Below are 23,900 nucleotides of genomic sequence, written 5' to 3'. Positions count from 1 at the left end.
GGGGCAGGCGTAATGTTTGGGATCAAGAAGGGACTGCCGTTGTATTCTTTAGGCATTATATGTCTCTAGGAAGCCAGGAGCACATCAGCATCCCTGGAATAATCAGAAACACTTGGAGCAAGTGAGAACCACGGAGCCCTCCTGCTGCTCTCCTGCAGTGACACCCAGAACATGAGCCGTCCTGGTGTTACAGGTCCATTACCTCCCACCTTGGGCTCAGACGCCTCTGTTCACTTCTCAGGACTCCGGAGGCTTTTGTGTCTATTCAACTAGAGAAGGTGGGGCTGCGGGACATGATGCTGACTGCCTTTCACCTCAGGAAGCAGACCATGGCCAACAGAATGGACAGCACTGTGAGTGTGCAATGAGAAGAGCTCACTGTAGTTCTGGTTCTTTGACATTTGAGCCAATAAGATTTCTGAACTTGGGCTCTGTTGCGTTCAACCTATTTGGATGGGAGTATTGAAAATATAAAGAACTGATAAAGGAAATCCAATAGAAATGGAGTCAATTTAAGCAGGCTAGAGTCCGTTTTTAAAAATGCTTACATTTTTTCAAGTCCACATTTTGTTTTGTCATTTTCTAAGTGGACTAGGTTTTGTACTTGCTTTGGAACATTTTCCTACTCCTGAGGGATCCACAGGGGTTTGTATGGCTTAGGTAAGGTGGGCAAGGGCTCTGACCATCTGGTTTCCTGATGTCTTGGTTTTTGAGACATTTCTGACATATTCCTATTTAAGAGTTTTCATTTTAGTCTAATCGGTTGAAAAAAATATTATAAAATTCAAAACTTTCATTAGTTAAAACCTTTGCTTAATTTTGTGAATATCATTCATTATTTGTTAAATTTGATGAGGAAACTAATGCATAGTTTTTGGGGGGAAATGAGAAGATTTATCATCTCTAGGCTTTGGCCTTACTTGTGACTGAAAAGAAGGACTTAAATTTGCCTGGTCTTCTTCTGCAAATGGGTATGATGGAAGCCAGACCTTTCAACTACTGATGAATAACCATGAAGGCAAAGGGCCCCTTCTAATAAGCAATTCTCAAAAATAGTGACCAAGTAAAAATATAACATTAACTACCCTTCAGGATTATCCAACACCTAGCAAATCAGAAATAGTTCATGCAATATAATGATCATTTTTGCTAGGATCTGGGATTTTAGCCTACTTGAATATTCATAAGTTAGCCTATTTCTGTTGCATGGATGCCGGCAGAGGACACAAGACCTAGGTCAGAGACAAAGAACTTTATTGCTCAGAGCAGGGCAGGTAACGTGAGTTCCATATTTGTGTCAGTTGTCTTTACCTCCCAAATCCCACAGGACAACTAGGAGCCTATATGTGCTCATCAGATTTGTGTCACAGTTGAAAACACTGAGCTTGGGGAACCCACCTCTTTTATAGCAAGCCTATTCTTTTTCCTAGAAGGAGACATTAACTCATCCCTCAAGGCTGCTGTCTACAAACACAACCCAGAGAAATGGTCCAGGTAGAATGGTCAGGATCTTGTATTCTTGGCATACTTAGAAATATGCATAGGAATAGAAGAGACACACGGAAGAGTATATCCCAATAAGTTTACCTCCAGAAAGAATACCTCAGTTGTATGGCCTTTCCTGCTTAAAGTTGAATATAAGTTTGTACACATGTACCAGGTTGGGTAGTCCTAACAGTCAACTGTCTAATACAAGAACTATCATTTTTTTTTTAACCACAGGATGAAATTGGAAAACTCAAGAGGGATGTTATAGTTGAATATTGTCAAAAGTAAGTATAGCATATGTGATTATCACACACTGATTTGCTCTGAATATAGTAACCAGAAATTATGCAGAAATTCAGACAATAAGTGAAGTTGGTTTTCTTGAAATAAACCCCATGGCTATTGGATAAAACCAAGTTAAACTGACCTCTCATATGTAGAGGAGCAGGAGAACACTTTGAAGCACTTTGAAGACATTCACATCTCTATTCTCAAGCAACTCATGGAAATTTCTTTTTGACAGAGATACTCTATTCCTCCAGGGAAGTAGATGTGAAACTTCGTTGAAAGGGGAAACAACATGGATTTTCCTTTGGGACATCATCTCTTCTTTTGACTTCCAGGTTAAACCACCACATGTCTCACTATGCTCTTCGGGGTCAGATCATGGCATACTGCAATAGCTTAAGAGCTCTCCTGGAAGATTTTCCTACTATCAGGGATACCTTTTTCATGATGGGGCAACCACAAGAAAAGAAGGGCTCAAGTGACTCTAAGGAGGGCCTCAAGGCTGAGCCCAGGTAGGTAAAATCCTTTAGAGTTTGTGATTCTACTTCCAAGGTCCCACCTTTCTCCAGGAAGATGTGTGTTAGGTTTTGTATGAAAACATTTGCTGTTATTGTTTGAATCTTATGTGTCTCCCAAAGGTCCATGTGATAAAGGCTTGCTCCCCAGTGTTGTTCTAGTGGGAGGTGAGGGAATCCTTAGGAGGTAGGTCCTAGGCCATTGAGGATACAAGCTAGCTCTCTATTACTGGCCAAGATACTTGAGAAAAACAACTTAGAAGGAAAGATTCATTTTGGCTCACAGTTTCTGAGGTTTCAGTTCATGATCAGCCACTCCAAGGCAGAAACATCATGGCAGAGGGCATAGTAAAGGACAGCTGCTTGTCTCAGGGCAGCCATGAAACAAAGAAAGAGGGAGGAAGGGGTGGGGGTAATATATTCTCTTCCAGGGCACAGTCCCAGTGACCTGCTTCCTCCAACTAGGCCCCATCTTCACTACCTCCCAATAATGTCATCAAATTATCAATTCATCAATGGATTAATCCACTAGTGAGGTCAGAGTCCTCAAGATCCAATTACTTTCCAAGAGGTCACCTCTGAACCTTGCTACACTGGGGGCAAGCCTTCAACACACGAGCCTCTGGGGGACATTCCAGACCCAAACTATGACAGGGATTTGCCCTTGAAGGGGATATGGGTCTTCGTCTTTTCCTCTTTTCCTTTTGCTTCCTGGTCATGAGGTGAGTAGTTTTGCTTTGCCAGGTGCCCCCAAAGAGATACAGCCTCACCCAAAGCAATGGGGCCAACTGATCATGGATTGAAACTTCTAGAACTATTAAGCCCAAAGAAACCTTTTTTTATTCATAAGTTGATTATCTTAGGTATTTGTTATAGTAATGAAACTCTTACTGACATACTTGCTCCCTTTACAGTACTTGACCTTGATAGTCTGGTTTAGAAGTACAAAAGAAAAAGTTTAGCACTCTGAGAAAAGGAGTACCTTCTTCTGAATCCAGAAGAAGTTCATTGCTTATGGGCTGTTTGGCTGCTTTTTTAATCAATATAGTTTTGCTTTCTCCTAAGGAGCTCAGAGATTTTCATTGGTTACAACCATTTACATAGCTAGCATATAAAATAAGTAAACAAATAAGTAAGTCTGATTTTGAGCTGTCTTAGATTCAAATATTCTACTCAGTGGAATAGAAGAAATATTCAGGAAAAAAACCCAATGATACACCAGTGCCTTAGATAAATTAAGAGTCTTATTTTTCTCTGGTAGGATAGGTACAGATACAGATGTCAATATAGGTATAGGGTGATAAAAGAAGAGTTGCTTCGTATATTCTTATAATGCTTTATCTGAGTTTCCAAATGTCCTTAACTCAGCCTGCTTAAGAGTTCAACTCACCTGGATGGAGGAATCAGCATACCTGTGCAGTTAGTAACCTCATTTCCTTAAAAAAGGGTGTGTGTGTGTGTTACATAGTTATACAGTCTCCAAGGAGCCGCAAACAGCCTGTAGGGTGAGCTTAACCCCTGCTTCTATTTCCCTTATAGCATGGAGTTTCAGTAATAGGAATATTAAAATACTATCACAGACTGGACAGATGGAAGGGAGTTAAGACATCATTTGTATCACATCACTCATTTGTGCATGCATGTGCTAGTCAACTATAATTTATTCAGTGCTTACTTAAATGCCAGGCACTTCACTACAGGATAAGTCATTGACTCTGGCAATAAATTCCATCTACTTGGGAAAAGCTGTGTAAACACACACGTAACTCCAGAGATAACACATTAAAGGTGTGCAGAAAGATCTGTGAGAGAATGTTTAACCACCCCAGGGCCTCAGGGAGGAATTCAAAAAGGAATGGATAGGAAAGTTGGAATCCACCAAGAAAATGGAACAATAGAGGTTAGAGAATGACAGAGGTTGAAGTCCTCAAACTCTTGATTAATAGCTGACCATCCAAACAGTGGCCAGGTCCACCTCCATACTTACAAGGTATCCAGTGTGTTGGTAGCAGTGTTTTGTTCTTTGAGCCTGGTAATGCCTTCATTTGCATGGATTATAGGATTTACTTAATGGAAGGATGCATTTGAGAGAAGAGTGGAGCAAAGATACTATTTTTCTAAAGGGTTTGCTTGAATATCTGCTGCTCAGTGAGGATGAACAACATTTTTGTCATGCAAAGTGTCATAGATAAATTCTTTCAGACTTCTTGGTTCCATTTTGCCATACTGACCATTGACAGGCCAATCTACATTTGAGATCAAACTTTTACAGCTCTTTCCAGAAATCTAACTATGAGTTCACTACTTTTATGATTAGGAAGAAATGTGTTAGGAACTCTGTTTTTGTTTTTGATGTGTTTAATTTGCAGCAACCAAATAAGGAGGGTAGGATGCAAAGAGGAGAAAAAAATCTAATTTTTATCTTGCTCTATTTCCTTATTGTTTCTTATAGGAGACTCTTTCCTAAAGATGAAGGGAAATAGTCATGTAACCTGGAGAACCTTGACCCCTGAATTATCTGGTTAGTTGATGTGTGATAACTTCAGGGAGGACCTTGGGCCAGGAAAGTGTGAGCAGAATGAGTGACCATTGAGATCCCATGTCACATGGCCAGGTGGTGGGTGAGCTGTGACTAGTAGATTGTTTCTCCACCAAATCTACCTCCTCTTCCTAAACCCTCTGGATATTAATACGTCTCTTTTAATATACTCATTTATAGGAGTATAGAGAAAGGGACTTTTTTCTTATGTGGAACTTTGGTAAAAGAACTGTTAAGTTCTTTCTAACTCCAAAGTGGTTCTATCCATTGGGTACCTACCAATTTTTAAAAAATATATAATGTAATTATAATGAAATACCTGAAGCAGGCTAACTTTATTTATTTATTTTTTAAAGAAGTCTATTTAGTTCACAGTTTTGGAGGGCACAGCACCAACATTAGCACAGCTCCAGTGAGGGCCCTCTCAAAGCATCACATCATAGCGAGAGTGCATGTGTGGGAATGAAATTACATCAAAAAGTACAAAGGCAGCTGGGCACTGTGGTGTATGCCTGTAATCCCAGAAGTTTGGGAGGCTGAGGAAGGAGGATCACAAGTTAGAGGCCAGCCTCAGCAACTTAGCAAGACCCTATCTCCAGATAAAAGAAAAATAAAAAGAGCTGGGGGTGTAGTTCCATGATAGAGCACCCCAGGGTTCAATCCCAAGTACCCTGCAATAGGAAAGGAAGGCAGAGAGAGACTGGGGCCCTACAATCCCTTCTGAGGTTGTACTCCTAGCCGACCTAAGCAACTCCTGTTAAGCATCACCTCCCAGTAGTCCTGCCTTGGGGACCAGGCCTCCAACACATGAACCCTTAGGGAAACATACTCAGACCATATCTAAATCATAGCTGTGAGTCACAAGAAGATGTTGTGGAGAAAGCCACAGCCTGGGACTTAGAATATTTGGATTTTTACCTGGCTCAGTCACATGTTGAACTGAGGTCTTAAGCAAATCACTTATCTTGAACTTCTGGACTTTGGTTTCTTTCAGGTGAGGAAACTGAAGCAGCTCTCTGAGGTTAAACATGTTAGGAATCTTAGTGCTAAGGTATCTAAAGGATGATTCCAAGAAATAGGACTGCTGAGGAAAGATTTTCCAAAAGAGGCCATTTTAAAGACAGTTTGTAAAGTGATAAAGGGGATCATTACAGCAAAGTTAACTAGAGATAAGGGACAGAGTAGAGGGGTGAAGGTCAGGGAGGGAAGAGGCCCTCATCTCATTCATAGAATAAGGGGTTGGGCTACATTGAAGATAAGAAATAAGTTTTATTTTAAATGTCAGTTCCAACAAATTAGTGGCTGTGCTGAGGATTCCAAGACCTCTCATGTTTTGAGAGTGTGGTGAGTGATTGGCAATGTTGGCCATGGAGAGGGAGAAAAGTAGCCTTCCTGTTATGTGTTCGCCCCCGCCCCTTGACTGAAAGGGCCCCAAGAGTTCTGCAGGTTTAAGCTTTCTTAAGATGCAACTTAATCCTTGGAAGGTTGTCATGTACTATATATAGTTTAGCAGAGCCCCCTGCCCCAGACCAGAGTCTCTGTAGAGGAGGAACCAACGGGTTCTCTCATCTCAGGAAGTCCCTGGAGGCTTCCTTCCCCTTTGTGACTCCAGTGGAGGCTGGAACCTGGGGACTAGGATGGCATTCAGCCACATTCCTGGGGGCATTGGCCGTGAAGAACAAAGGAAGCCCACAGAAAGGACATCACCATTCATTGAACCTGCTATGTGACAAGCAGAGCCATTGTCATCCCATACAGCTACTTTGTGCAAATTACAGGAAGACAGCCCTTCCTCAGGGCAGGTGTAGCCCCAGACATGGGTGCAGAACCTGGCAGGAAAGGTACAGGCTGGCTCTTGGCCATTGCTGGTTGCCTGAAGGCACAACACATGGCAGTCTTGGTGCCAAGTGCTATAGAACAATAGACATGGTCCTTGGGCAACAAGGGGACATAGATGACAACGGTGCACTGTGATAAAGAACAGAATGAAATGTTTAATGAAAGCACCGCCAAGAAACTATTACCAGAAGGATGGGGAAATGGGAATGGAACTAGGAGAGCTTCAGGGAAGAGGGTTGCTTAACCCGGGTCTTGAGTGAGAACTTGGGCTCCAGGTGGGAGAGGCAGGGTCATCCAGTCCCAGCTGGAAGAGGCACACGTGTAAAGGCACAGAAATGTAAGATGGCTGGTGGACTTCCGTGTGGCTCATAGCCAGGGAGTGTGAGGACAGCAATGGGAAGTGGAACACACACAGGGATGGGACAAGATCCAGAAGACTGGTGCTTGTCCTTCAGGTCACAGAAAGAAGGGGAGCAAGATGATTATCAGCGGTACCACTTAGGAAGTTACCGAAATTGGATAGACAAGGAGGCTTAGGAGGTGGACTCAGTGAGACCAGGAGCCAGATGGATGAGGGAGAAATGGGTCTAGCATTTCATCCAGAGCTTCTGGCTTGGGTGAATTAAAGGATAGCAGTGCCATTGTTGTTTAATAGGTACAGAGTTTCAGTTCTGGAGATGGATATAGTAGTAATGGCTGCACAACCGTGTGAATGTACTTGGTGCCACTGAACCATCCACTCCAGAAGGGTTAAATGGTAAAATGATATTATGTGAATTTTACACAATTTCCTTTAAATGCGAAGAAAAAGGCAGTGCCATTAGGAGTCCGAGATGTGGAGGAAGATAATAAATCCCAGCTCAGAAGCGTCAGCTGTCAGTTTCTCTCCCTAGTCTCCCACCAGAGCCAGGGACTACCTATTCTGGATGCTCTTTGCTCTTTGCTCTACTTCCATTATGCCCTGTTCTACCATAGGGTCACGTTTATATGTCCAGCTGTCTCTGGGAGGTAAGATCCTTGAGAATAGAGGCTGTCTTCATTTTATGTCCCAGGTGTGCCTCTCTGACTTTGACCCTGATGCAAAGTGAGGATGGGGGTTTGCGAAAGGGATGCGTCAGAAGGGACTGAAGGGAATTCTAGCCAGTGACCTTAAAGTTCAATCATAAAATAGCAGACTATGTCATCACTTGCTGGCAGGAACTGGTGATGGGGCTGAAAGAAAGCTTGGAATTATTGAACAAGGAAATTGGCATGACAACTGATCAAAGGAGGGAAAAAAAAGGATTGTCCCAGGGTGACATAGCTCAAGCTGAAAATCATTTTCTTGTGGGTGCATCCATATAATGAGTAGCGTGATTTCCTCCAGCTGTGTTTAGCAGTGTGCAACCAGAAGCAGAAAGCTGAGGAGCTGGAAGGACCCATAGTTGGGGCTTTGCTAGGGAGATGGGGTGTGAGTACAAAGAAACAGAATCAAAGGTGCAGGCAAGAGAGTAGTTCATGTACTTGACTGTGAGATCCAGTCTGGGGAGGGAAGGGCTTGAGGTCAGAAAGAAACTGAGAAAAGGAAGGGGAGGTCACAGGAGAATATTTTATGGGGATGAAGGAGATTTAATGGCAGAGCAAGAGTGAGAAACCTGGAAAAATAAGAGCTTGGGTTGGGAAAGCTTAGGCTTTGAAAATGATATGGTTCCTGGAGGTGATAAGATCTGGGGTGTGGCCCAGGAGTGGGCAGCTGCAAGTAACTAAAAGTGACAGGGGACCATGTTGTGCAGGCCAGGTAGTCAATGGGCCATCCACAAGGGAGAGGGGCACGGCTCTTTGTGGGTCTGAGAGTCAGGCTACTTCCCCTGCAGCAACCTCCTGAATCTTCTGCTGCTTGCTCTCTTTCCCACTCTTCCACATAGTCCTGAGCAATCTCGTTCACTCTTCTGACAGCAGCTAGAGTCCCTTTGCTATTGACTCCTGAATCCTCATTAGCTGCCCAGGCCCCCACCATTCCAGAGTTCAACTGACTTCACCTTGGCTAGCAGTGTCTCAGACCAGCTCAGTCAAGACAGGCAAGAACTGAGCTTCTCGCCCCTTCTACCCCAATCCCGTGTCTACTGTGTTAGAAGGCCCCACAACTCCCAACCCCTGGCCCCAAAGCCAGAAGTCAGGACATCATTTGTGGATTCTCCCTTCTCCTCACTCCTTAGGCCCTAGTGATCCCACTACTAAAGCTTCTTTCACCTTTGTACCTAATTCTATTCTATATCCATTGTCCATAGCCAGGACTCAATGGGAGAACCTCACCTTGTAGGGAGCACATTGGAAATTGTAGGGGCATTTTTTTTTTTTCCTGTCTAATAATTGTCTATGAGGAGTAAAATTATTCTGGGTCTCTTGGAGATATTCAGATGACCCTTCTCACTTATTGACGCAAAATGTAGCTCATTTTAACTAAGGGTTGAATACTTTCAGTTTCAAATGCTCTGAAGATGAGACTTTTTAAATCATTAAAACTCATCTTGAAACAAAGCATCGGCTTTATACCTACCTTTCTAGTCTCAGGGTTTTAATCAGTTAACTCTCCGCTCAGGAATAAAGAACAGTCCTAGTTGGGAGAATTCGTTTTCTCAATAATGACATTACGATTATTCCTGTCCTGGAACAATCAAATCCAGCTTAATCCCAAAGAAACATTGAATATCAAAATTAAGAAGCCCAAAGGTCTGAGTCTCAGCACAGGGGCCCGCTGACCTTCGGCTGATGCTGCAACCCAGGAGCGTGATGAGCCCAGTCCTTGGCCCCGATCACCTTGCGTCCCTGGAGCTGCAGGGCCCTACACTAAGTGCTCATCTGTCATTCCCCGCCACGTCCACTGCTGACCCCAGGCGCACTGGGTGGGGTGGTGTGGGAGGGAGGGCTCCACCTCACTGCACCCTGCTCAGCTGCTTGTCTCTATCTGGCCTGCCTGTCTGGCACAACCAAGGGCAGGCCTGAGGGGGCGCAGGCCTCTGGTCCTCCTGCATAATCCTCAATTCTAGGCCATCCCCTCAGTGTGTTCAGGTCTCCAGTTCTTAATGAATTTCTCTGAGGGCTCCAAGTGCACCCCTTGGCTCCCATCCACCCTTGGCCACTTTCCTTCAGCAGATGCCAGACACATTACATTAGCATAATAAAAACAAACTTTGCAGAGTACAACTACCTCTTTTTTTTTTTGGTACCAGGGATTGGACTCGGGAGTGCATACTTAACCACTGAGCCACATCCCCAGCCCTTAAAATTTTTTTTATTTTGAGACATTTTTTTTATCTTGCTAAATTGCTTAGGGCCTCACTAAGTTGCTGATGCTGTCCTTTAACTTGTAATCCTCCTGCCTCCGAAGTGGCTGGGATTACACGCATGTGCCACTGCCCCTAGCTGAGCACTACCTCTAAAATACTTTGCATAAGCTCTTTTTAAAAATTATTTTTTATAAGTTAAGAATCATTATTGCCACCTTATGTATGAAGAGACTCCAAGAAGACAATTGCCTAAAGCTATATAGTCATTATTAGACTCAGAATTGGGTCCTCCGATGCCAAATTCTACATCTTATTAACTGCATGTGACATGACTTTCCCACATACTAGATGAACACAATTAATTAGACTTGATGGCACCAGAGCCAATCAAGTGGGCTTATAGGGACTGCCTCCCTTCTGAGGTGACATGAAAACCAGGTCAGCAGACCACATCCATCCTGGGCTGTGGTAGACAGATCAAGAACTTTCATTTGTAGGAGAGTCATAAAACAGGCAAACCCCAACAAAATATCTCTTCCTGGTGTGTCCATTTACGGTGAAACTACACACACCAGCAAGGCATTCATTAATGCACATTTCAGGTTGTTGCTCTGGGGACCAGCAGGAGGTAGACATCAGTCTTCTAGGGTGCTGGGCTGGTTCGAATCCCTAAGCTAGACATATATGGATGGTGTGTTTGTATGTAGGCCCGCAACACTGTAGAGACAGCGAGACTGCTGCCAAGAAGTGGTCAGTAGTGAGAGGAGAGCAGAGAGGAGAAAGAAGGAAAAGAAGACCAGGGGCTGACCGAGTGTTTGCTAAGGCCAGCAATGCCTTCTTATCAGAACTGTAACTTTGTGTATGTGCAAGACCAGATCTGCATAAAGAAAGAATATTGATGCTCAGCCAAAAGGTTTTTCTTCATTTTGATGGATATTTCCAAATTGGTGTCCAGAGGAGGTACCCACCGACAAGCATCTATGAGTACCTGTTCCCTAAACCATAGAGTATTGTGTGTTATTAAGCTTTGAAATCATTGGTGTGCTGGTGAAGAATAATGTTTTGTTTATTTGCTTTTCCTAGATCAAGGTTGAGCTTTTAAAAATACAAATTATTCCTGGCTTACTTTTCTGTGAGTAGATTAACTTGTCTCCTCTCCCCACCACAAAAAAAAAAAAAAAAAAAAGAAGAAGAAGAAGACCAGGGTCTGGGGAACCTGGCAAGAAACATGACAGAAGGAAAGCAAAATGGAGTCAGTGTCCAGAGTCCTGATTCTAGAGCCAGACAGATGTGCCATGAAATCCTAACTCCACCTTTTAGGAACTGGGTAGGCAGGACCTACCTAACCTCTCAAGGCCTCAATTTTCCTCAATCTCAGTGAACTAGGAACAAAAATAGAAATATTGTAAGAATGTCAGAAACATGAAGTGACACAAAATGTGTTCCACCCAGTATGGTGCCGTGGGCTAATTCCTGCCCTTCCTTTCTTTTCTGACCACACCTTCCCACCCTCCGTACCCATGCCTTCCTCCCACACAGTTCAGGTTAAAATCAGCCCAATTGCTCTTTTTTTGTTGAGTCGTTTATAAATAACTCTGGCCACTTGGGAACCAGGGGAAAAGGAGGCTGCTGCCTCAGGCTTGGACCTGGGCCTGCGGTGACAGGCCTGTGTGGTCTGTCGCGGTGGTCTAAACAGTTCGTGCCTCTGGTTTAAAGGCAAATGCTCTGCTTCTGCTGCTTTCTTCTAATACTACAGGAGCTTGCAGCCCCAGACTCGGCGTTTGCTGTCAGAGAATGGAAAAGTCTTCCTCAATTTGTGGTTCATACCCCATCCTTCCGAAGTGCTGGTTATGTTCAAAACTCTGCCAGAAAAGGTTTGTATTATTTTGTGTACCAGAATGGAAACTGGCTGTTTTTTTATGTCTCATATTAAGCACATTAATTTGAGAGAACATCTCGTTTTTTTTTTTCAAACACATCTAATAGACTGAAATCTTTTCACAACTAATACTTCTGCCTACTTTATTATAATTTTTCTTGGACCTGATTATTTCATGAGTTCTCTTTGCCCTGGTCATTAATGAATGAACTAATTCAGGTTTCTGACATTCCTTATTAATCCTCAATTTCCTCCCAAATCCTTCCATAAAACCCCACCTTCTTGCCCTGAAGTTAAAGAAAGGTTGGAATCACACTACTAACTCAGCTAGTTACTGTTTTTTGAGGGATTGCTCTATCTACCTCACTTACTGATAGATAATATTGATAATATAGATAATATATGATAATAATCATATAAAATTGGTAATATTGGTAATCACATAAAAAAGTAAATATAGAAATACATAAAACATGTAAGCATTTGCTAAATAAAAGTGCATTGTTGTCAGGAGTAGTGTGCACACCTGTAATCCCGGCAGCTCAGGAGGCTGAGGCAGGAGCATTGTGAGTTCAAAGTCAGTTTCAGCAATTTACTGAGGCCCTAAGCAACTTAACCAGATTCTGTCTCTAAATAAAACAAAAAGGGCTAGGGATGTGGCTCAGTGGTTAAGTGCCCCTGGGTTCAATTTCTGTACCTACACAAAACAAAACAAAACAAAACAAAACAAAAACACACTCTCCAAAAGTGCATTGTTGAAAATGTCATTTCAGAAATATTCTGATTTTTCTTTGTAAGCAAAACCCTGTTTAGGAAAAAAAAAAATCTATATTTTGCTTACAGGTATTCACTCAGGCCAATGTTATCTGAATAGGGTCCCTGCTATAAGTTTGTGAGCCTTATAATTCACAGATGATCATATAAATACATTTTGATATATTCATGGCCACCAATGACATTAAACAAAGAGAAACAAATTTCTTTAACCCCTCATAAGAGGGCCCTTGTCCCAAATCATAGAACCCTGCTTTATGAATAGGTTTGTTATTTTCTTTCTCAGATATTGTCCTATGTACACTGTGAAAATGTTTATTTAAATGCAACAGGCCCTCTGGACCACAGGTTCTGCATCTGTGGATTCAAGAATTCAACCAAGCACTGATAAAAAATATTCTTGTGCATGTGTACTAAACATATACAGTTTTTCTTTCTTGTCCTTATTCCCTGAACAACACAGCATAACAACTATTTACATAGTATTTGGATTGTATTAGGTATTATAAGTACTCTAGAGATGATTTAGAATTTATGGTAACATGTACTTGGGTTATATGTGAATACTGTTCCATTTTTACAAGGAACTTGAGCATCTGCACATTATGGCACCCACAGGGACCTTGGAATCAATCCCCTGTGGGTTCTGAGGTTCAACTGCATGCATCTCGTTTAAAGATACAGTTCCCATCATACTCAAGTGTTTTATATTGCCTCTTAGAAACTTCCTAAAATTTCTTTTCTTGTACTGATTTTCCCCACAGGAAGCTTTTAGAGCCTTAACACTAACTCTACAGTTGATGGCTCCCTTCCATGACATTGTGGCCTACCTTTTCAGTTTTGCTAAACTTGGCAATTGTCCAGCATGCTTTGAATTTCCTCTGAGTCCTAATCCTTTGAGGAGCGACTGGGGAGGAACTGAGGGCATTGGTAAGTGACAAGCGATGATTACAATCACCTTCAATATTCAGCTGGAATTCTGTGACGCTCTTAATACTTAGAAAGACAGAACTATAATATTTCCTCATAAACAGCAATGATAACAAAGGGCAAAGGAGAAGTCCCCTTATAGACTGTCTCCACACTTATGCTCATCTGACGGAGCCCACATTTATGGGTTAAGCCACAAAGTGCACGAAGTCAGGAGGTGGCCCAGGTTTGTACCGACTGCTGCTAATAGTCATTTTACTCCCAGGGTCTCTATTTATCCATCTATAAAATGGGGTGATAATGCCTGTCTCCTAGAGATATTCTCTGGATTGAAGTCTGTATAACATTCTAGAAGGATGTATAAGGCTGCACTAAAGGTGAGTTTTGTCTCATTCTCTTGTCCTTCCTGGTCTTTGTGAGCTCACAGCATAAGATCAAAGCCAAGCACTCACTGTTTAGAAGCTTGCAGACAGCCCCAGAGAGCCAACAACCACCTGATAGTCCTGTGGTCAGAATGATCGAGGCTACTGTCATATGTCCAGCTAATCAGTGAACTCTAACTCAGCACCAGGTTACAAGATATAGTATCTTAAGAGACTGTTACTAAGATATTGCATAATAGCATCTTGTAAGTGGGGTTTACCTGAAGTAGAGAAATGGATGTTTTTTCCAAATTAAATCATTAGTCATGTAAATATTAATTAACAGCAGAATATTATAACATAGTATAGCTAGGGATTTTGAAGAATGAAAAGGCCTAAGAAATGGGGTAACGGGCCTATTGAAACCCAGTGGTTTTAAAACAAATGTAATATAATCTAATTTTATTCCTCTCTGTTCAACACATAAAGGAATGTGTGTGGGGGAGACCCTGGAGTTGGTAGCTGATGGCTAATAGATGACAGACTTTTTAAATAGTCCCATGTGGGACACAGGGAAGGACATAAGTGGTGACCTGGGAGGAAGATGGACACCCCTCTGAGGACAGGCAGCACGAAGAAGAGTGGCAAAGAAGGGTGGCATTGGTGTCACCTCGGCAGAAGACACAGAATTTTTGCAGACTGATGAGCTCTCCAAAGAACTAGCAAATGTTCGAGATAAGCATCAAAAGATCAGGAAGTTTCCAAAGCACTCCAGATCTTTTCCTCATACTAATGTGGGTCTGTTGGGGTTTTCTCAGGCGGGCCCTCTTAGGGAGCTGCTGGGAGGCTGTGCGTGCTGAGCCTCCCATGCGGGTTGGGAGAAAGGAAGTAGGTCACGAAAAATGCCTTCCTGCCCTATGGACAGGGAGGCAGGTGTTACTTGGCGATAAGACAGAACTTGAGAGAGCCAGGACCTTGTTTCCAAGTGAAGTCACAGCACAGTAAGTCCTACAGGAGCCAGGAGCAAGGAGTGCCCAAGCAGATTCTATAGGAAGGTGATCTAGGGGTCCTTGTCCCTACCTGGGGAGAAATGGGCTTGGATCAATGGAGAAAATGAGGAACAGTTTTGGCAAGAGAAGGAAAGGACACAGGCCAAGGCGGCAGGCGGAACTGTTCATGGCCAGTGCAGAGAAGTGAGCCCATCAACCAGCTAGCGTCCGGTGTTCAGACTTCAGGATGAAGGAAATTGGGCTCTTGCTGTTAACATGCTGTAAACCTGGGAATCAGGGAGCTATGTGCAGATCAGTCTTCGAGATCAGAGTTGTACACCATGGCAGGTTCCAAGTAGAAGTGTTTGTGCCCCAGGCAAAGTGTTCAAAGTTGTGCATGCGCTGATTTGCTGAAATAGATAAAGTGTGCATTGACTCGAACTACAGAAGAAGAGATGGGGAGGGAGGGAGGGAGAGAGAGAGAGGGAGAGGGAGAAATCCCACACTAAGATCATCATCTTTTTTAAAAAGCTGGGTTAATTAGTTCCTGGCCTGATTCCCAGAGAAGGCAGGGAGAATGAAGGTGAAAGATGAGGTGAGAATCTGTTCCTTTGCAGAGCTATTTGGAGGTAGATAAAATGACTTTTGTGGACATAAAATATTTTTAAAGGGATACTCAGGATTTTATCTTTTGGTCCTCCGAAGGAAGCAGCTTTTAGACGCTGCAGACCAGCTCTGTGGATCCTGCTGAATTCTCTCCTTCCCTGAAAGCCAGCAGCTCCCTTTGGAGTCAGTGTGAAGCAGAGGATATAATCAGAATGTGGGAGTTGACACTGAGACTTCTTTGTTAAGGATTAGGAGGCCAGTTAGAGCCCACATACAACACATCAAATTTAGGATTTCGGGAACTCTTAAGACAAACCAGGAACAAAGAGCACTTTGTCTTCGTGGGGTGACAGGGACACTGTGATTGCCCAGGCTGACTTCAAACTTGGAATCCTCCTGCCTCAGCCTCCCAAGTTTGCAGGGATTACAGTTGTATGCCACCACACCTGGCTCAGAGTGAATATTTTAAAATCAGTAAATAACAAAGGGAAAGTAGTTCCCATCTCCATAATTGTGTTTTAATGATAATTCCACATATTAACACATATAACTATTTTGCTGAGAATTGATCGTATGCAAAAGTATATGAATAACACTATGGTGGAAAAGATGAGGAAAATCATCTATCATCCAACCACTTTTGCAAGCAAAATATTTTTATTTCTCTTCACTCTCACCTAGCCCTTGCTGAAGTACATTTTACATTTATACATTATAGCATTTTAAGCATGTGCAATTTTATATTCTCCTTTTCTCAGTGTCACTCTAGAGGATTATAAACATTTTCCCCTGGTCACCATTTAGCCAGACAGAGTATGTATTGCTTGTAAACCAAACACACTAGGCCTTGAGCAAAGGAGGCTCACCTCAACAGTGACCACCAGGGCTGGCTCAACAAATGACCTCCCCTCCTACCACCAACTCCTACAAAAGTTCTTGCACAATTTGTTCTAATGCCACTCCTCTTCTGGTGGACACTTCTTTTCAGCCCAATAGAACCAGATTTAGAGGAATCATGGGAAAAATCTGATACTTGAACTCAATTATTTGGAGGCTGGAAAAAAACCTGAAATCATTTTATTGTTGTGTGTAAAACACCAAATGGATATGAAATCTGTACTGCTCTTCTTTTCCTACAGCCAAGAGAATGTGTTGCAAGTATCAATGACAGACAGTACTTAGCCCTGGATCTGCCCAGATTGAGCCACCATAGACAGCTTCCCCATGCTCACAGTCCTCCGCTTTCCTAAGCAGGAGGAGGCCCATTACCAGGCAGGTTGGGAACATGGCGGCTTGGGGCTGGACGAGCTGCCGAGGTAGGGCAACTCCAGCAGTGCCCTGTGGGTCTTCCCTCTTATTCTCGCCTTCATCTGCCTGTTGAGGAATAGTGATTAATTTCCACAGTCCTTCTTCCCATTACAAGGATGTCCCACCAGGGTAGAGAGATATCACTGTCCTCACGGGGAACTGATGGCATTTTAGATCAACTGACATTCTGGTAGTCCTGTAAGTGTGAGTCCACCAGGCTCCCGAAGAGCTCATTACTCTCTCCCATTCTGTCTGATCAACTCCTTCCCTGTGTCAATAAGAGAGATCCCAGGACAGCCGCCCAGATTCAGGCGTGGTTCCTCAACCCAGCACTGAGTAAGCCAAAGGGCCCTTAAGCTAAACTTCCATCTAAAGTATATGTAAATGTGTTTATATGCAGCCTACTCTTGTAGTAGCCAAGTAGGGGTCTTCCACACCTATTCCTAAAATGGCTAGAATCCCCTGGAAGGGTATGTATGTGTGTCTGTATATTTGCATGTATGTACATATATATGCATTGTTTTCTTACTTGCTTTGAATAACTTTGAGTCTTCTTTAGTCCATAAGTTAGTGACTAGGAAGGCTGATTTGGATGACATGGCAATGAAAATAAGAGCTAGTTTATAATTTATAATAGTTTCAAGTTCCTGATGAATATACTGAGAACTATACTTTCCCATTGCTTATAATTTGTCTTTTTCATTCTATTTTGAGACCATAGCCTTGTAAGTTTTAAGCTTTCTTTCAACAGCATGTTCTCACTGTGCTGAAAAGCAAAGCAAGTTTTTATCTTTTCAAGAGAGGAAGGAAGGAAAGATAAATGAGACCTTAGGTTCTAGAGCACAATGCTTTGCTGACCTAACAAAACATAATTAGTCCATCTACCAACAAAGAAAGGGAAGACTGTTCAGGTGACAGGTTAACTTTCGGGGGTAAAATAGGTTAGCAATGGTAGCCTGTATTTCATACTGTCTGACTCAAATGTCTGTCATCTAGGATCTGAGCTTCAAGAGCTGCAGAAAATGCTTGACAGCCTCAAGAGCCCCCAAGACCCGACCCAGGTGGCCCAGACACTCGAACTCCATAGGGATGTTATGTTTCTGAAATTTGATGCTGCAGTGAGGCATCTCATCCGGTAAGGACTGGAGTGCTATTCTTGCCTAGTAAATTCTGCTGCGCAGGTGTTTGCTGAGTGACCATCTAGGGAGGCCATGCTTGGCAAGATTAGATAATGAGTTTAAAATAGACCAGGGTGCAACCAGATCCAGAATGCTGGCTACAAAATGTGTCCTGCTGTGAAGGCTGTCCCTGATGAATGTGTTCTAAAATTCTTTTTTTTTCTTCATTCTTTTTAGATATACATGACAGTAGAGTGTATTTTGACATTATACATACTTGGTGTATAATTTATTCTAATTAGGATTTCATTCTTGGGCTGGGGGTGGAGCTCAGTTGGTAGAGTGCTTGTCTCACACGCACAAGGCCCTGGGTTCAATCCCCAGCAACACACACACACACACACACACACACACACACACACACGGATCCCATTCTTGTAGTTAGTTGTACATGCTGTGGTGTATTTTGATTTTATTAAATGTAATTCCAAAGCAGTTTGCATAACAACTACTACTTTCAGTGTTCAGGTTGTTTTATTGGGAGTAAAATTTTTATACTTCTGAAGATGATTTCTTTGATTTTTTTTCGACTTTTACTTACCTTTTGAACGGACAGAATTTTTACTACACTTCTGGAGTTAATGGGATTGGCTACTGGAGTTAAATTTATAAATAAAAAAATCTACTTCTGGTCTTGTAGTGACAATTCTATTAAGTACTCTGAATTTTAAGAAATGTTTTATTTGTCTCTTTAGTCATAATTCTGATGGATTTTAGATTGAGTTTAGATTAAGATTTACAATGTTTCCAGGTTAAATTTTATATGGGAGGGGAAGAAAATCAGGCCTGAGCATTTTTGCTTATTATTTTTCTTTCTTTCAAAGTGTGTCATCTTTATTCAATTTACAAGTTACACACAGAAATGCATACAAATGTACACATATAATTTTTGTTTTTCACATACATAGGATCACACTATTACAGTATTTTGTAACTTGCTTTTCCCTTTCAACAATGCTTCATTTTTTATACTATGTATTCTTACACTACATAATTTTAATGATTCTATAGAAAACCACTATGTAGTGGTATTATAATAATATTTGACCAGTCACCTATTGGTATATTTGGGTTTATGTATTATATAAATATGCTGCACTAAATATTCTGGTAGCTGACTCATGTACAACTATAATTACTTCTTTTTTTTCTTTTCAAGACTCAAGATATTTTATTAACAGCTACTACAAACAGTAAGATAGCTCAATTAGATTACCAAGTACAAAACTCAACATATAAAAATTAGTACTTGGGCTGGGGAGATCGCTCAGCTGGTAGAGTGCTTGCCTTGCAAGCACAAGGCCCTGAGTTTGATCCCCAGTACCACAAAAAAAATAAATAAATAAATAAAAATCAGTACTTTACATATATTCAAATAGTTTTTGGAAGATTTAATGGAAAAGATTTTATATAAAACAGTAACAAAAAATATTAATATATTTGTCAATAAAAATGTGAGACCTATTAAAAATATAAGCTAAAATACAACTGAAGGCAAAAAAAAAAAAAAAAAAAAGCCTTTCTACAAATAGAAGGACCGTATTATTGTGTAAATTAATTCATAACTTTAACTAAATCTCAATGAAAACTTAATAGTTTTAAGCTGTATCACCTGATGCTAAATTTAGTGAAAAAATAAACATAGTAGTGGGACAAGCACCAAAACACATTAAGCCATTTTTAAAAGCCTAAATAATTTAAGAGTATCATACTGGTATATTAGCAAAACAGAATGTCCAGAAGTAAGTACACTCAGATATGAATAGAAATTGAATGTATAAAAAGGACATCATCTCATTCATTGGGAAAAAGTAGTAGTTAATAAATGCTATAGGAATAAGTAAAGTAATATCCCTGCCTTACTTCATATACCATGATAAATTCCGTATGTACCAAAGATATTTTTTAAATAAAACAACCATTAAATAATAAGAAAACTTGAAATATTTTTCTTTACAAATCTGGAGTTAGCAGGAACTATCCAACATTTCATGACTCAAAATCCCCAAGTCATAAATTATTTCACTGATACTTTTTGTTACATAAAAATCAATTTTTATGGAAAGAAGTATTCTGAACAAACTTTTAAAAAAGACAACTAAGGGAGATATTTACATCTCATATCACAAAAAGCTATCCTTCCTAACATATAAATTGACAAAATCATAACCCTTCAAAATATAGAAAAAGGAAATAAAATTTTCTATTAATAAACAACAAGATAATTTCATTCATTAAAAAAGAGAAATGTAAATTAAAACTTCAGATGAAAGACTGTTTTCTCTCTCTCCATTGGCAAAAATTCTAAGTTAGCTAACATAGTCTTTTTTTTTTTATTGTAAACAAATGGGATACATGTTGTTTCTCTGTTTGTACATGGAGTAAAGGCTAACATAGTCTATTGATAGGACTTTATAAGGGAAAGCATTTTCTCATGCATTCTGACAGTGGTGTGTTAAAGTCACCCAGATTTATTGTGTTGTGGTCTATTTGAATCCTGAAATTAAGAAGTATTTGTTTGACATACATGGATGTACTGTTGTTTGGGGCATAAATCTTTACAATCATTTTGTCTTCCTGATTTATGGTTCCCTTAAGGAGTATGAAATGTCCTTCTTTATCCCTTCTGACTAACTTTGGCCTGAAGTCCACTTTATCTGATATCAGGATAGAAATCCCCCCCCTTTTTTTTTTTTTTACTGAGTCCATGTGCATGGTATGTTTTTTCCCATCCTTTCACCTTTATTCTGTGGATGTCTTTTTCTATGAGATGAGTCTCTTGAAGGCAGCAATCTGCCAGTCCATGTCTTTTGATTGATGAGTTTAGACCATTAACATTCAGTTATTATTGAGATATGATTTGTATTCCCAGTCATTTTAGCTTATTTTTGGTTTTTAACTTGACGTGTTTTCTCCTTTGATTGGCTTTTCCTTTTGGTTAGTTCCTCCCTTTGCTGACGTACATTGTTGTTTTTCATTTCCTCCTCATGGAATATTTTGCTGAGAATGTTCTGTAGCGCAGTTAAATTCTTTTAACTTTTGTTTATCATAGAAGGATTTTATTTCATCTTCAAATCTGAAGGTTAGTTTTGCTTGTATAAGATCCTTGGTTGGCAATCATGTTCTTTCAAAGCTTGAAATATGTTATTCCAGGCCCTTCTAGCTTTTAGGGTCTGGACTGAGAAATCTGCCAATATCCGTATTGGTTTCCCCCCATATGTAATCTGATGCTTTTCTCTTGCGGCCTTTAAAATTCTATCTTTATTTTGTATGTTAGGTTTCATTATAATGTGCCTTGGTGTGGATCTGTTGTAATTTTGTGCATTTGGTGTTCTGTAAGCCTCTTGTAATTGATTTTCCATTTCATTCTTCGGGTTTGGGAAATTTTCTGATATTATTCATTGAATAGGTTGTTCGTTTCTTTTGTTTGTATCTCTGTGCCTTCCTCAATCCCAATAATTCTTAAATTTGGTCTTTTCATGATGTCCCATAGTTCTTGGAGTTTCTGTTCATGCTTTCTTACCATCTTTGTTTGGTCAACTTTATTTTCAAGATTAAATATTTTGTCTTCATGTCTGTCTTCCAAGTGATCCAGCCTGTCAGTGATGCTTTCCATTGAGTTTTTATTTGGCTTATTGTTTCCTTCATTTCAAGGATTTTTGTTTGTTTCTTTTTTTTTTTTTTTTTTTCAGAATCTCTATCTCTTTATAGAAGTGATCTTTTTTTCTCTTTCAATTGTTTATTGGAGTGATCATTTGTTGCCTGCATTTTCTCTCTTATCTCATCCTTTGCTTCATGAATCATTTTAATTAAGTATATTCTGAACTCCTTTTCTGATATTTCTTCTACCATGCTGTCATTGGATTCTATTAATATAGCATCTTGGTTTGTTTGGAACACTTTCTTCCCTTGTTTTTTCATGTTGTTCATGTATCTTCCCCTCTAGCAGTGCAGATCTGGGTATTGCAGTGTCCCCCCTGTAGGCTTATAGTGACCCTTCAGGTTTCCAAAACCTCTTATTTAAGGAGGAGATCAATATTAGCAGCATCCAGTACAGACAATATATAGCCCTAAACCAAATAGCCTCTATGAAGCCGTTAACAATATTGTCATAATAAACAGTGAAGATGAGTTCAATTATTATCTACAGTATAACAAATAAATTTGCAATGAGGCCTACAATATCTAATGGTGGACAAAGAGGATGGGGTCAGGTATAGGATGCAACTGTTAATGGGATAAGGAAAGAGTATATAGAAGTACTAGAACATAGAGTGAAAGCAGAATCTAAAGAAGTTGGTTGTTAGCATGAGAAAAGGGAGGAAGAGACTCTGAGGAAACAGGTAAACAAAAGAAAAAGAGCAAGAAAAATAAAGAAATAAAAACTTAAAATTTTTCAAAAAGGAGGAAAAAAAATCTACACTATAACAGTCATATAGTATTCAAGCCTCCCAGTCTTCAGTAGCCTGATGCATGAGGGGTACCTGATAATGAGCTTCTAGTCTCCAGAGGGGTCTCAGGATGGAACTGGCTCCATCTAAGGATGGCAGTTTTCACTTCCAGGATAATCCAAGATGGCCACGCTGGGGAGGCGCAGTGCAAGCCATAGGCACCGAGTCCATGTGGGGTGCAGTGGTTGAGCTGGGGGACCTGGAGGCGGTGCACAGTGGGTTGGGCCAGGGTTCTTGCAGGTCCTGGCTGTTGTGCCAAGATGGCGGCAGCCACGTGTAACCAAACCTGTGGATACTGTGATAGTGAACTTCCAGGCAACTCAGGCAGCTGGCGATACACTGGCGGTCTGCAGGCAGTCTGCAGGCTACCTGCAGATGATCAGCCAGGAGGACCTTGGCTGGTGAGTGATGGTAGGTGAAAGACAGGCAATGGGCAGGCAAGAGGCAGGCAAATGGGCAAATGGCAGATGATAGACAGCAATCAGTGAGCAATCAGCACTCAAAAAGTAGTTGATATGCTGGCAGAAGGTGGGTGATTGAGGTAGACAAATGAGGTTAACAGCAGGGAATTCATGAGCAGCAAAGACTGTCTCACAGAGAAACAGATTTTCCTCTGCTTGAAACCCGAGTTACGGAGTAACAAGGAATGCAGCCTCCCTCTAGTCCGCCATCTTGGATCTCTGCTTATTCTTAAATTGTCAACACTTATTAACTTCTTTTGATTAATTCCTCCACATGAGTATTGAGGGGTTCTGCCCATGAATTACAACTGTTTCCCACCATTAGCACGGGGCATTCATCAAGAATGGAAATGTGGGAATTGTACTGAATGAACTATATTTTTTCTGCATTTTTTTACTCTGTCAGAGAACTTGAATTAGAATGTAAAGACAGCAGGACAAAACACACACACACACATGAATTTCTCCCTGTTACAAATAGCTCCTGAGCTGCAGCTTAGTGAAGCACATAGGCTTCACAAAAGGCTCTCTCAGGATAGCCCATTCCATAGGCCTATCGCTGAGAGCCCAAGGTCAACCTTTGTAAGAGATTTACAGAAGTATCCCCCAGAAGGCCTGCTTGGGTTCCAGTCTGGTACTGTTTTCCCAGGGGAGCCACTCTGTCCCCCTACATTGCTGTGCCAGGGCTTGCTTTGTGCTGGTACACTCCCTCCACAGAAATGGAGGGCACTCTGTCCTCCATCAGTTTTCAGCATCTTTCAGAGGGAACCACCCGGGTGGCACACACAACCCTATGGGCCCTTCATTTGTTGCATTTCTCTGATCTTCTTTAGAGCTCTTAGGGTTGTGTTTGGAATTGCAAAGCCAGGAAGCAGCAGGTGACAATTAGATCCTTGGCCTGTTTAGCTGCAAAGTCTGAGAAATAGGCTGGATTCTGAGCAGCAGCATGGACAGAAAAGTGGACTCCAAAAAGAAGGCAGGAAACAGAAGAGAAAGAAAGCAGAAAGATAAATGTCATCACTCTGGG

At 41.2% G+C, this 23,900-nt stretch overlaps 1 protein-coding gene across 6 annotated transcripts in view; it reads left to right on the top strand.

The window, feature by feature from the left end:
• The window catches only part of LOC306666840 (uncharacterized protein), a 177,483-nt gene that overhangs the window by 98,176 nt on the left and 55,407 nt on the right, over positions 1-23,900 (top strand). For all 6 annotated transcript variants that reach the window (XR_013765409.1, XM_079149109.1, XM_079149107.1 and 3 more), the window contains 6 exons: positions 242-353; positions 1,723-1,772; positions 2,112-2,288; positions 11,692-11,809; positions 13,353-13,518; positions 17,780-17,918. Coding sequence is in view for 5 of the 6 variants with exons in the window: in XM_079149109.1 (XP_079005235.1) it covers positions 242-353; positions 1,723-1,772; positions 2,112-2,288; positions 11,692-11,809; positions 13,353-13,518; positions 17,780-17,918 (762 nt within the window). In the remaining variant the exon portion in view is untranslated. The remainder of the gene's footprint in view (positions 1-241; positions 354-1,722; positions 1,773-2,111; positions 2,289-11,691; positions 11,810-13,352; positions 13,519-17,779; positions 17,919-23,900) is intronic.

Source organism: Sciurus vulgaris (assembly GCF_902686455.1).
Source record: "Sciurus vulgaris genome assembly, chromosome: 7".
NCBI lineage: Eukaryota > Metazoa > Chordata > Mammalia > Rodentia > Sciuridae > Sciurus > Sciurus vulgaris.
The sequence above is the reverse complement of the archived record's forward strand: the minus strand, read 5'-3'. Positions and strand labels throughout refer to the sequence as shown.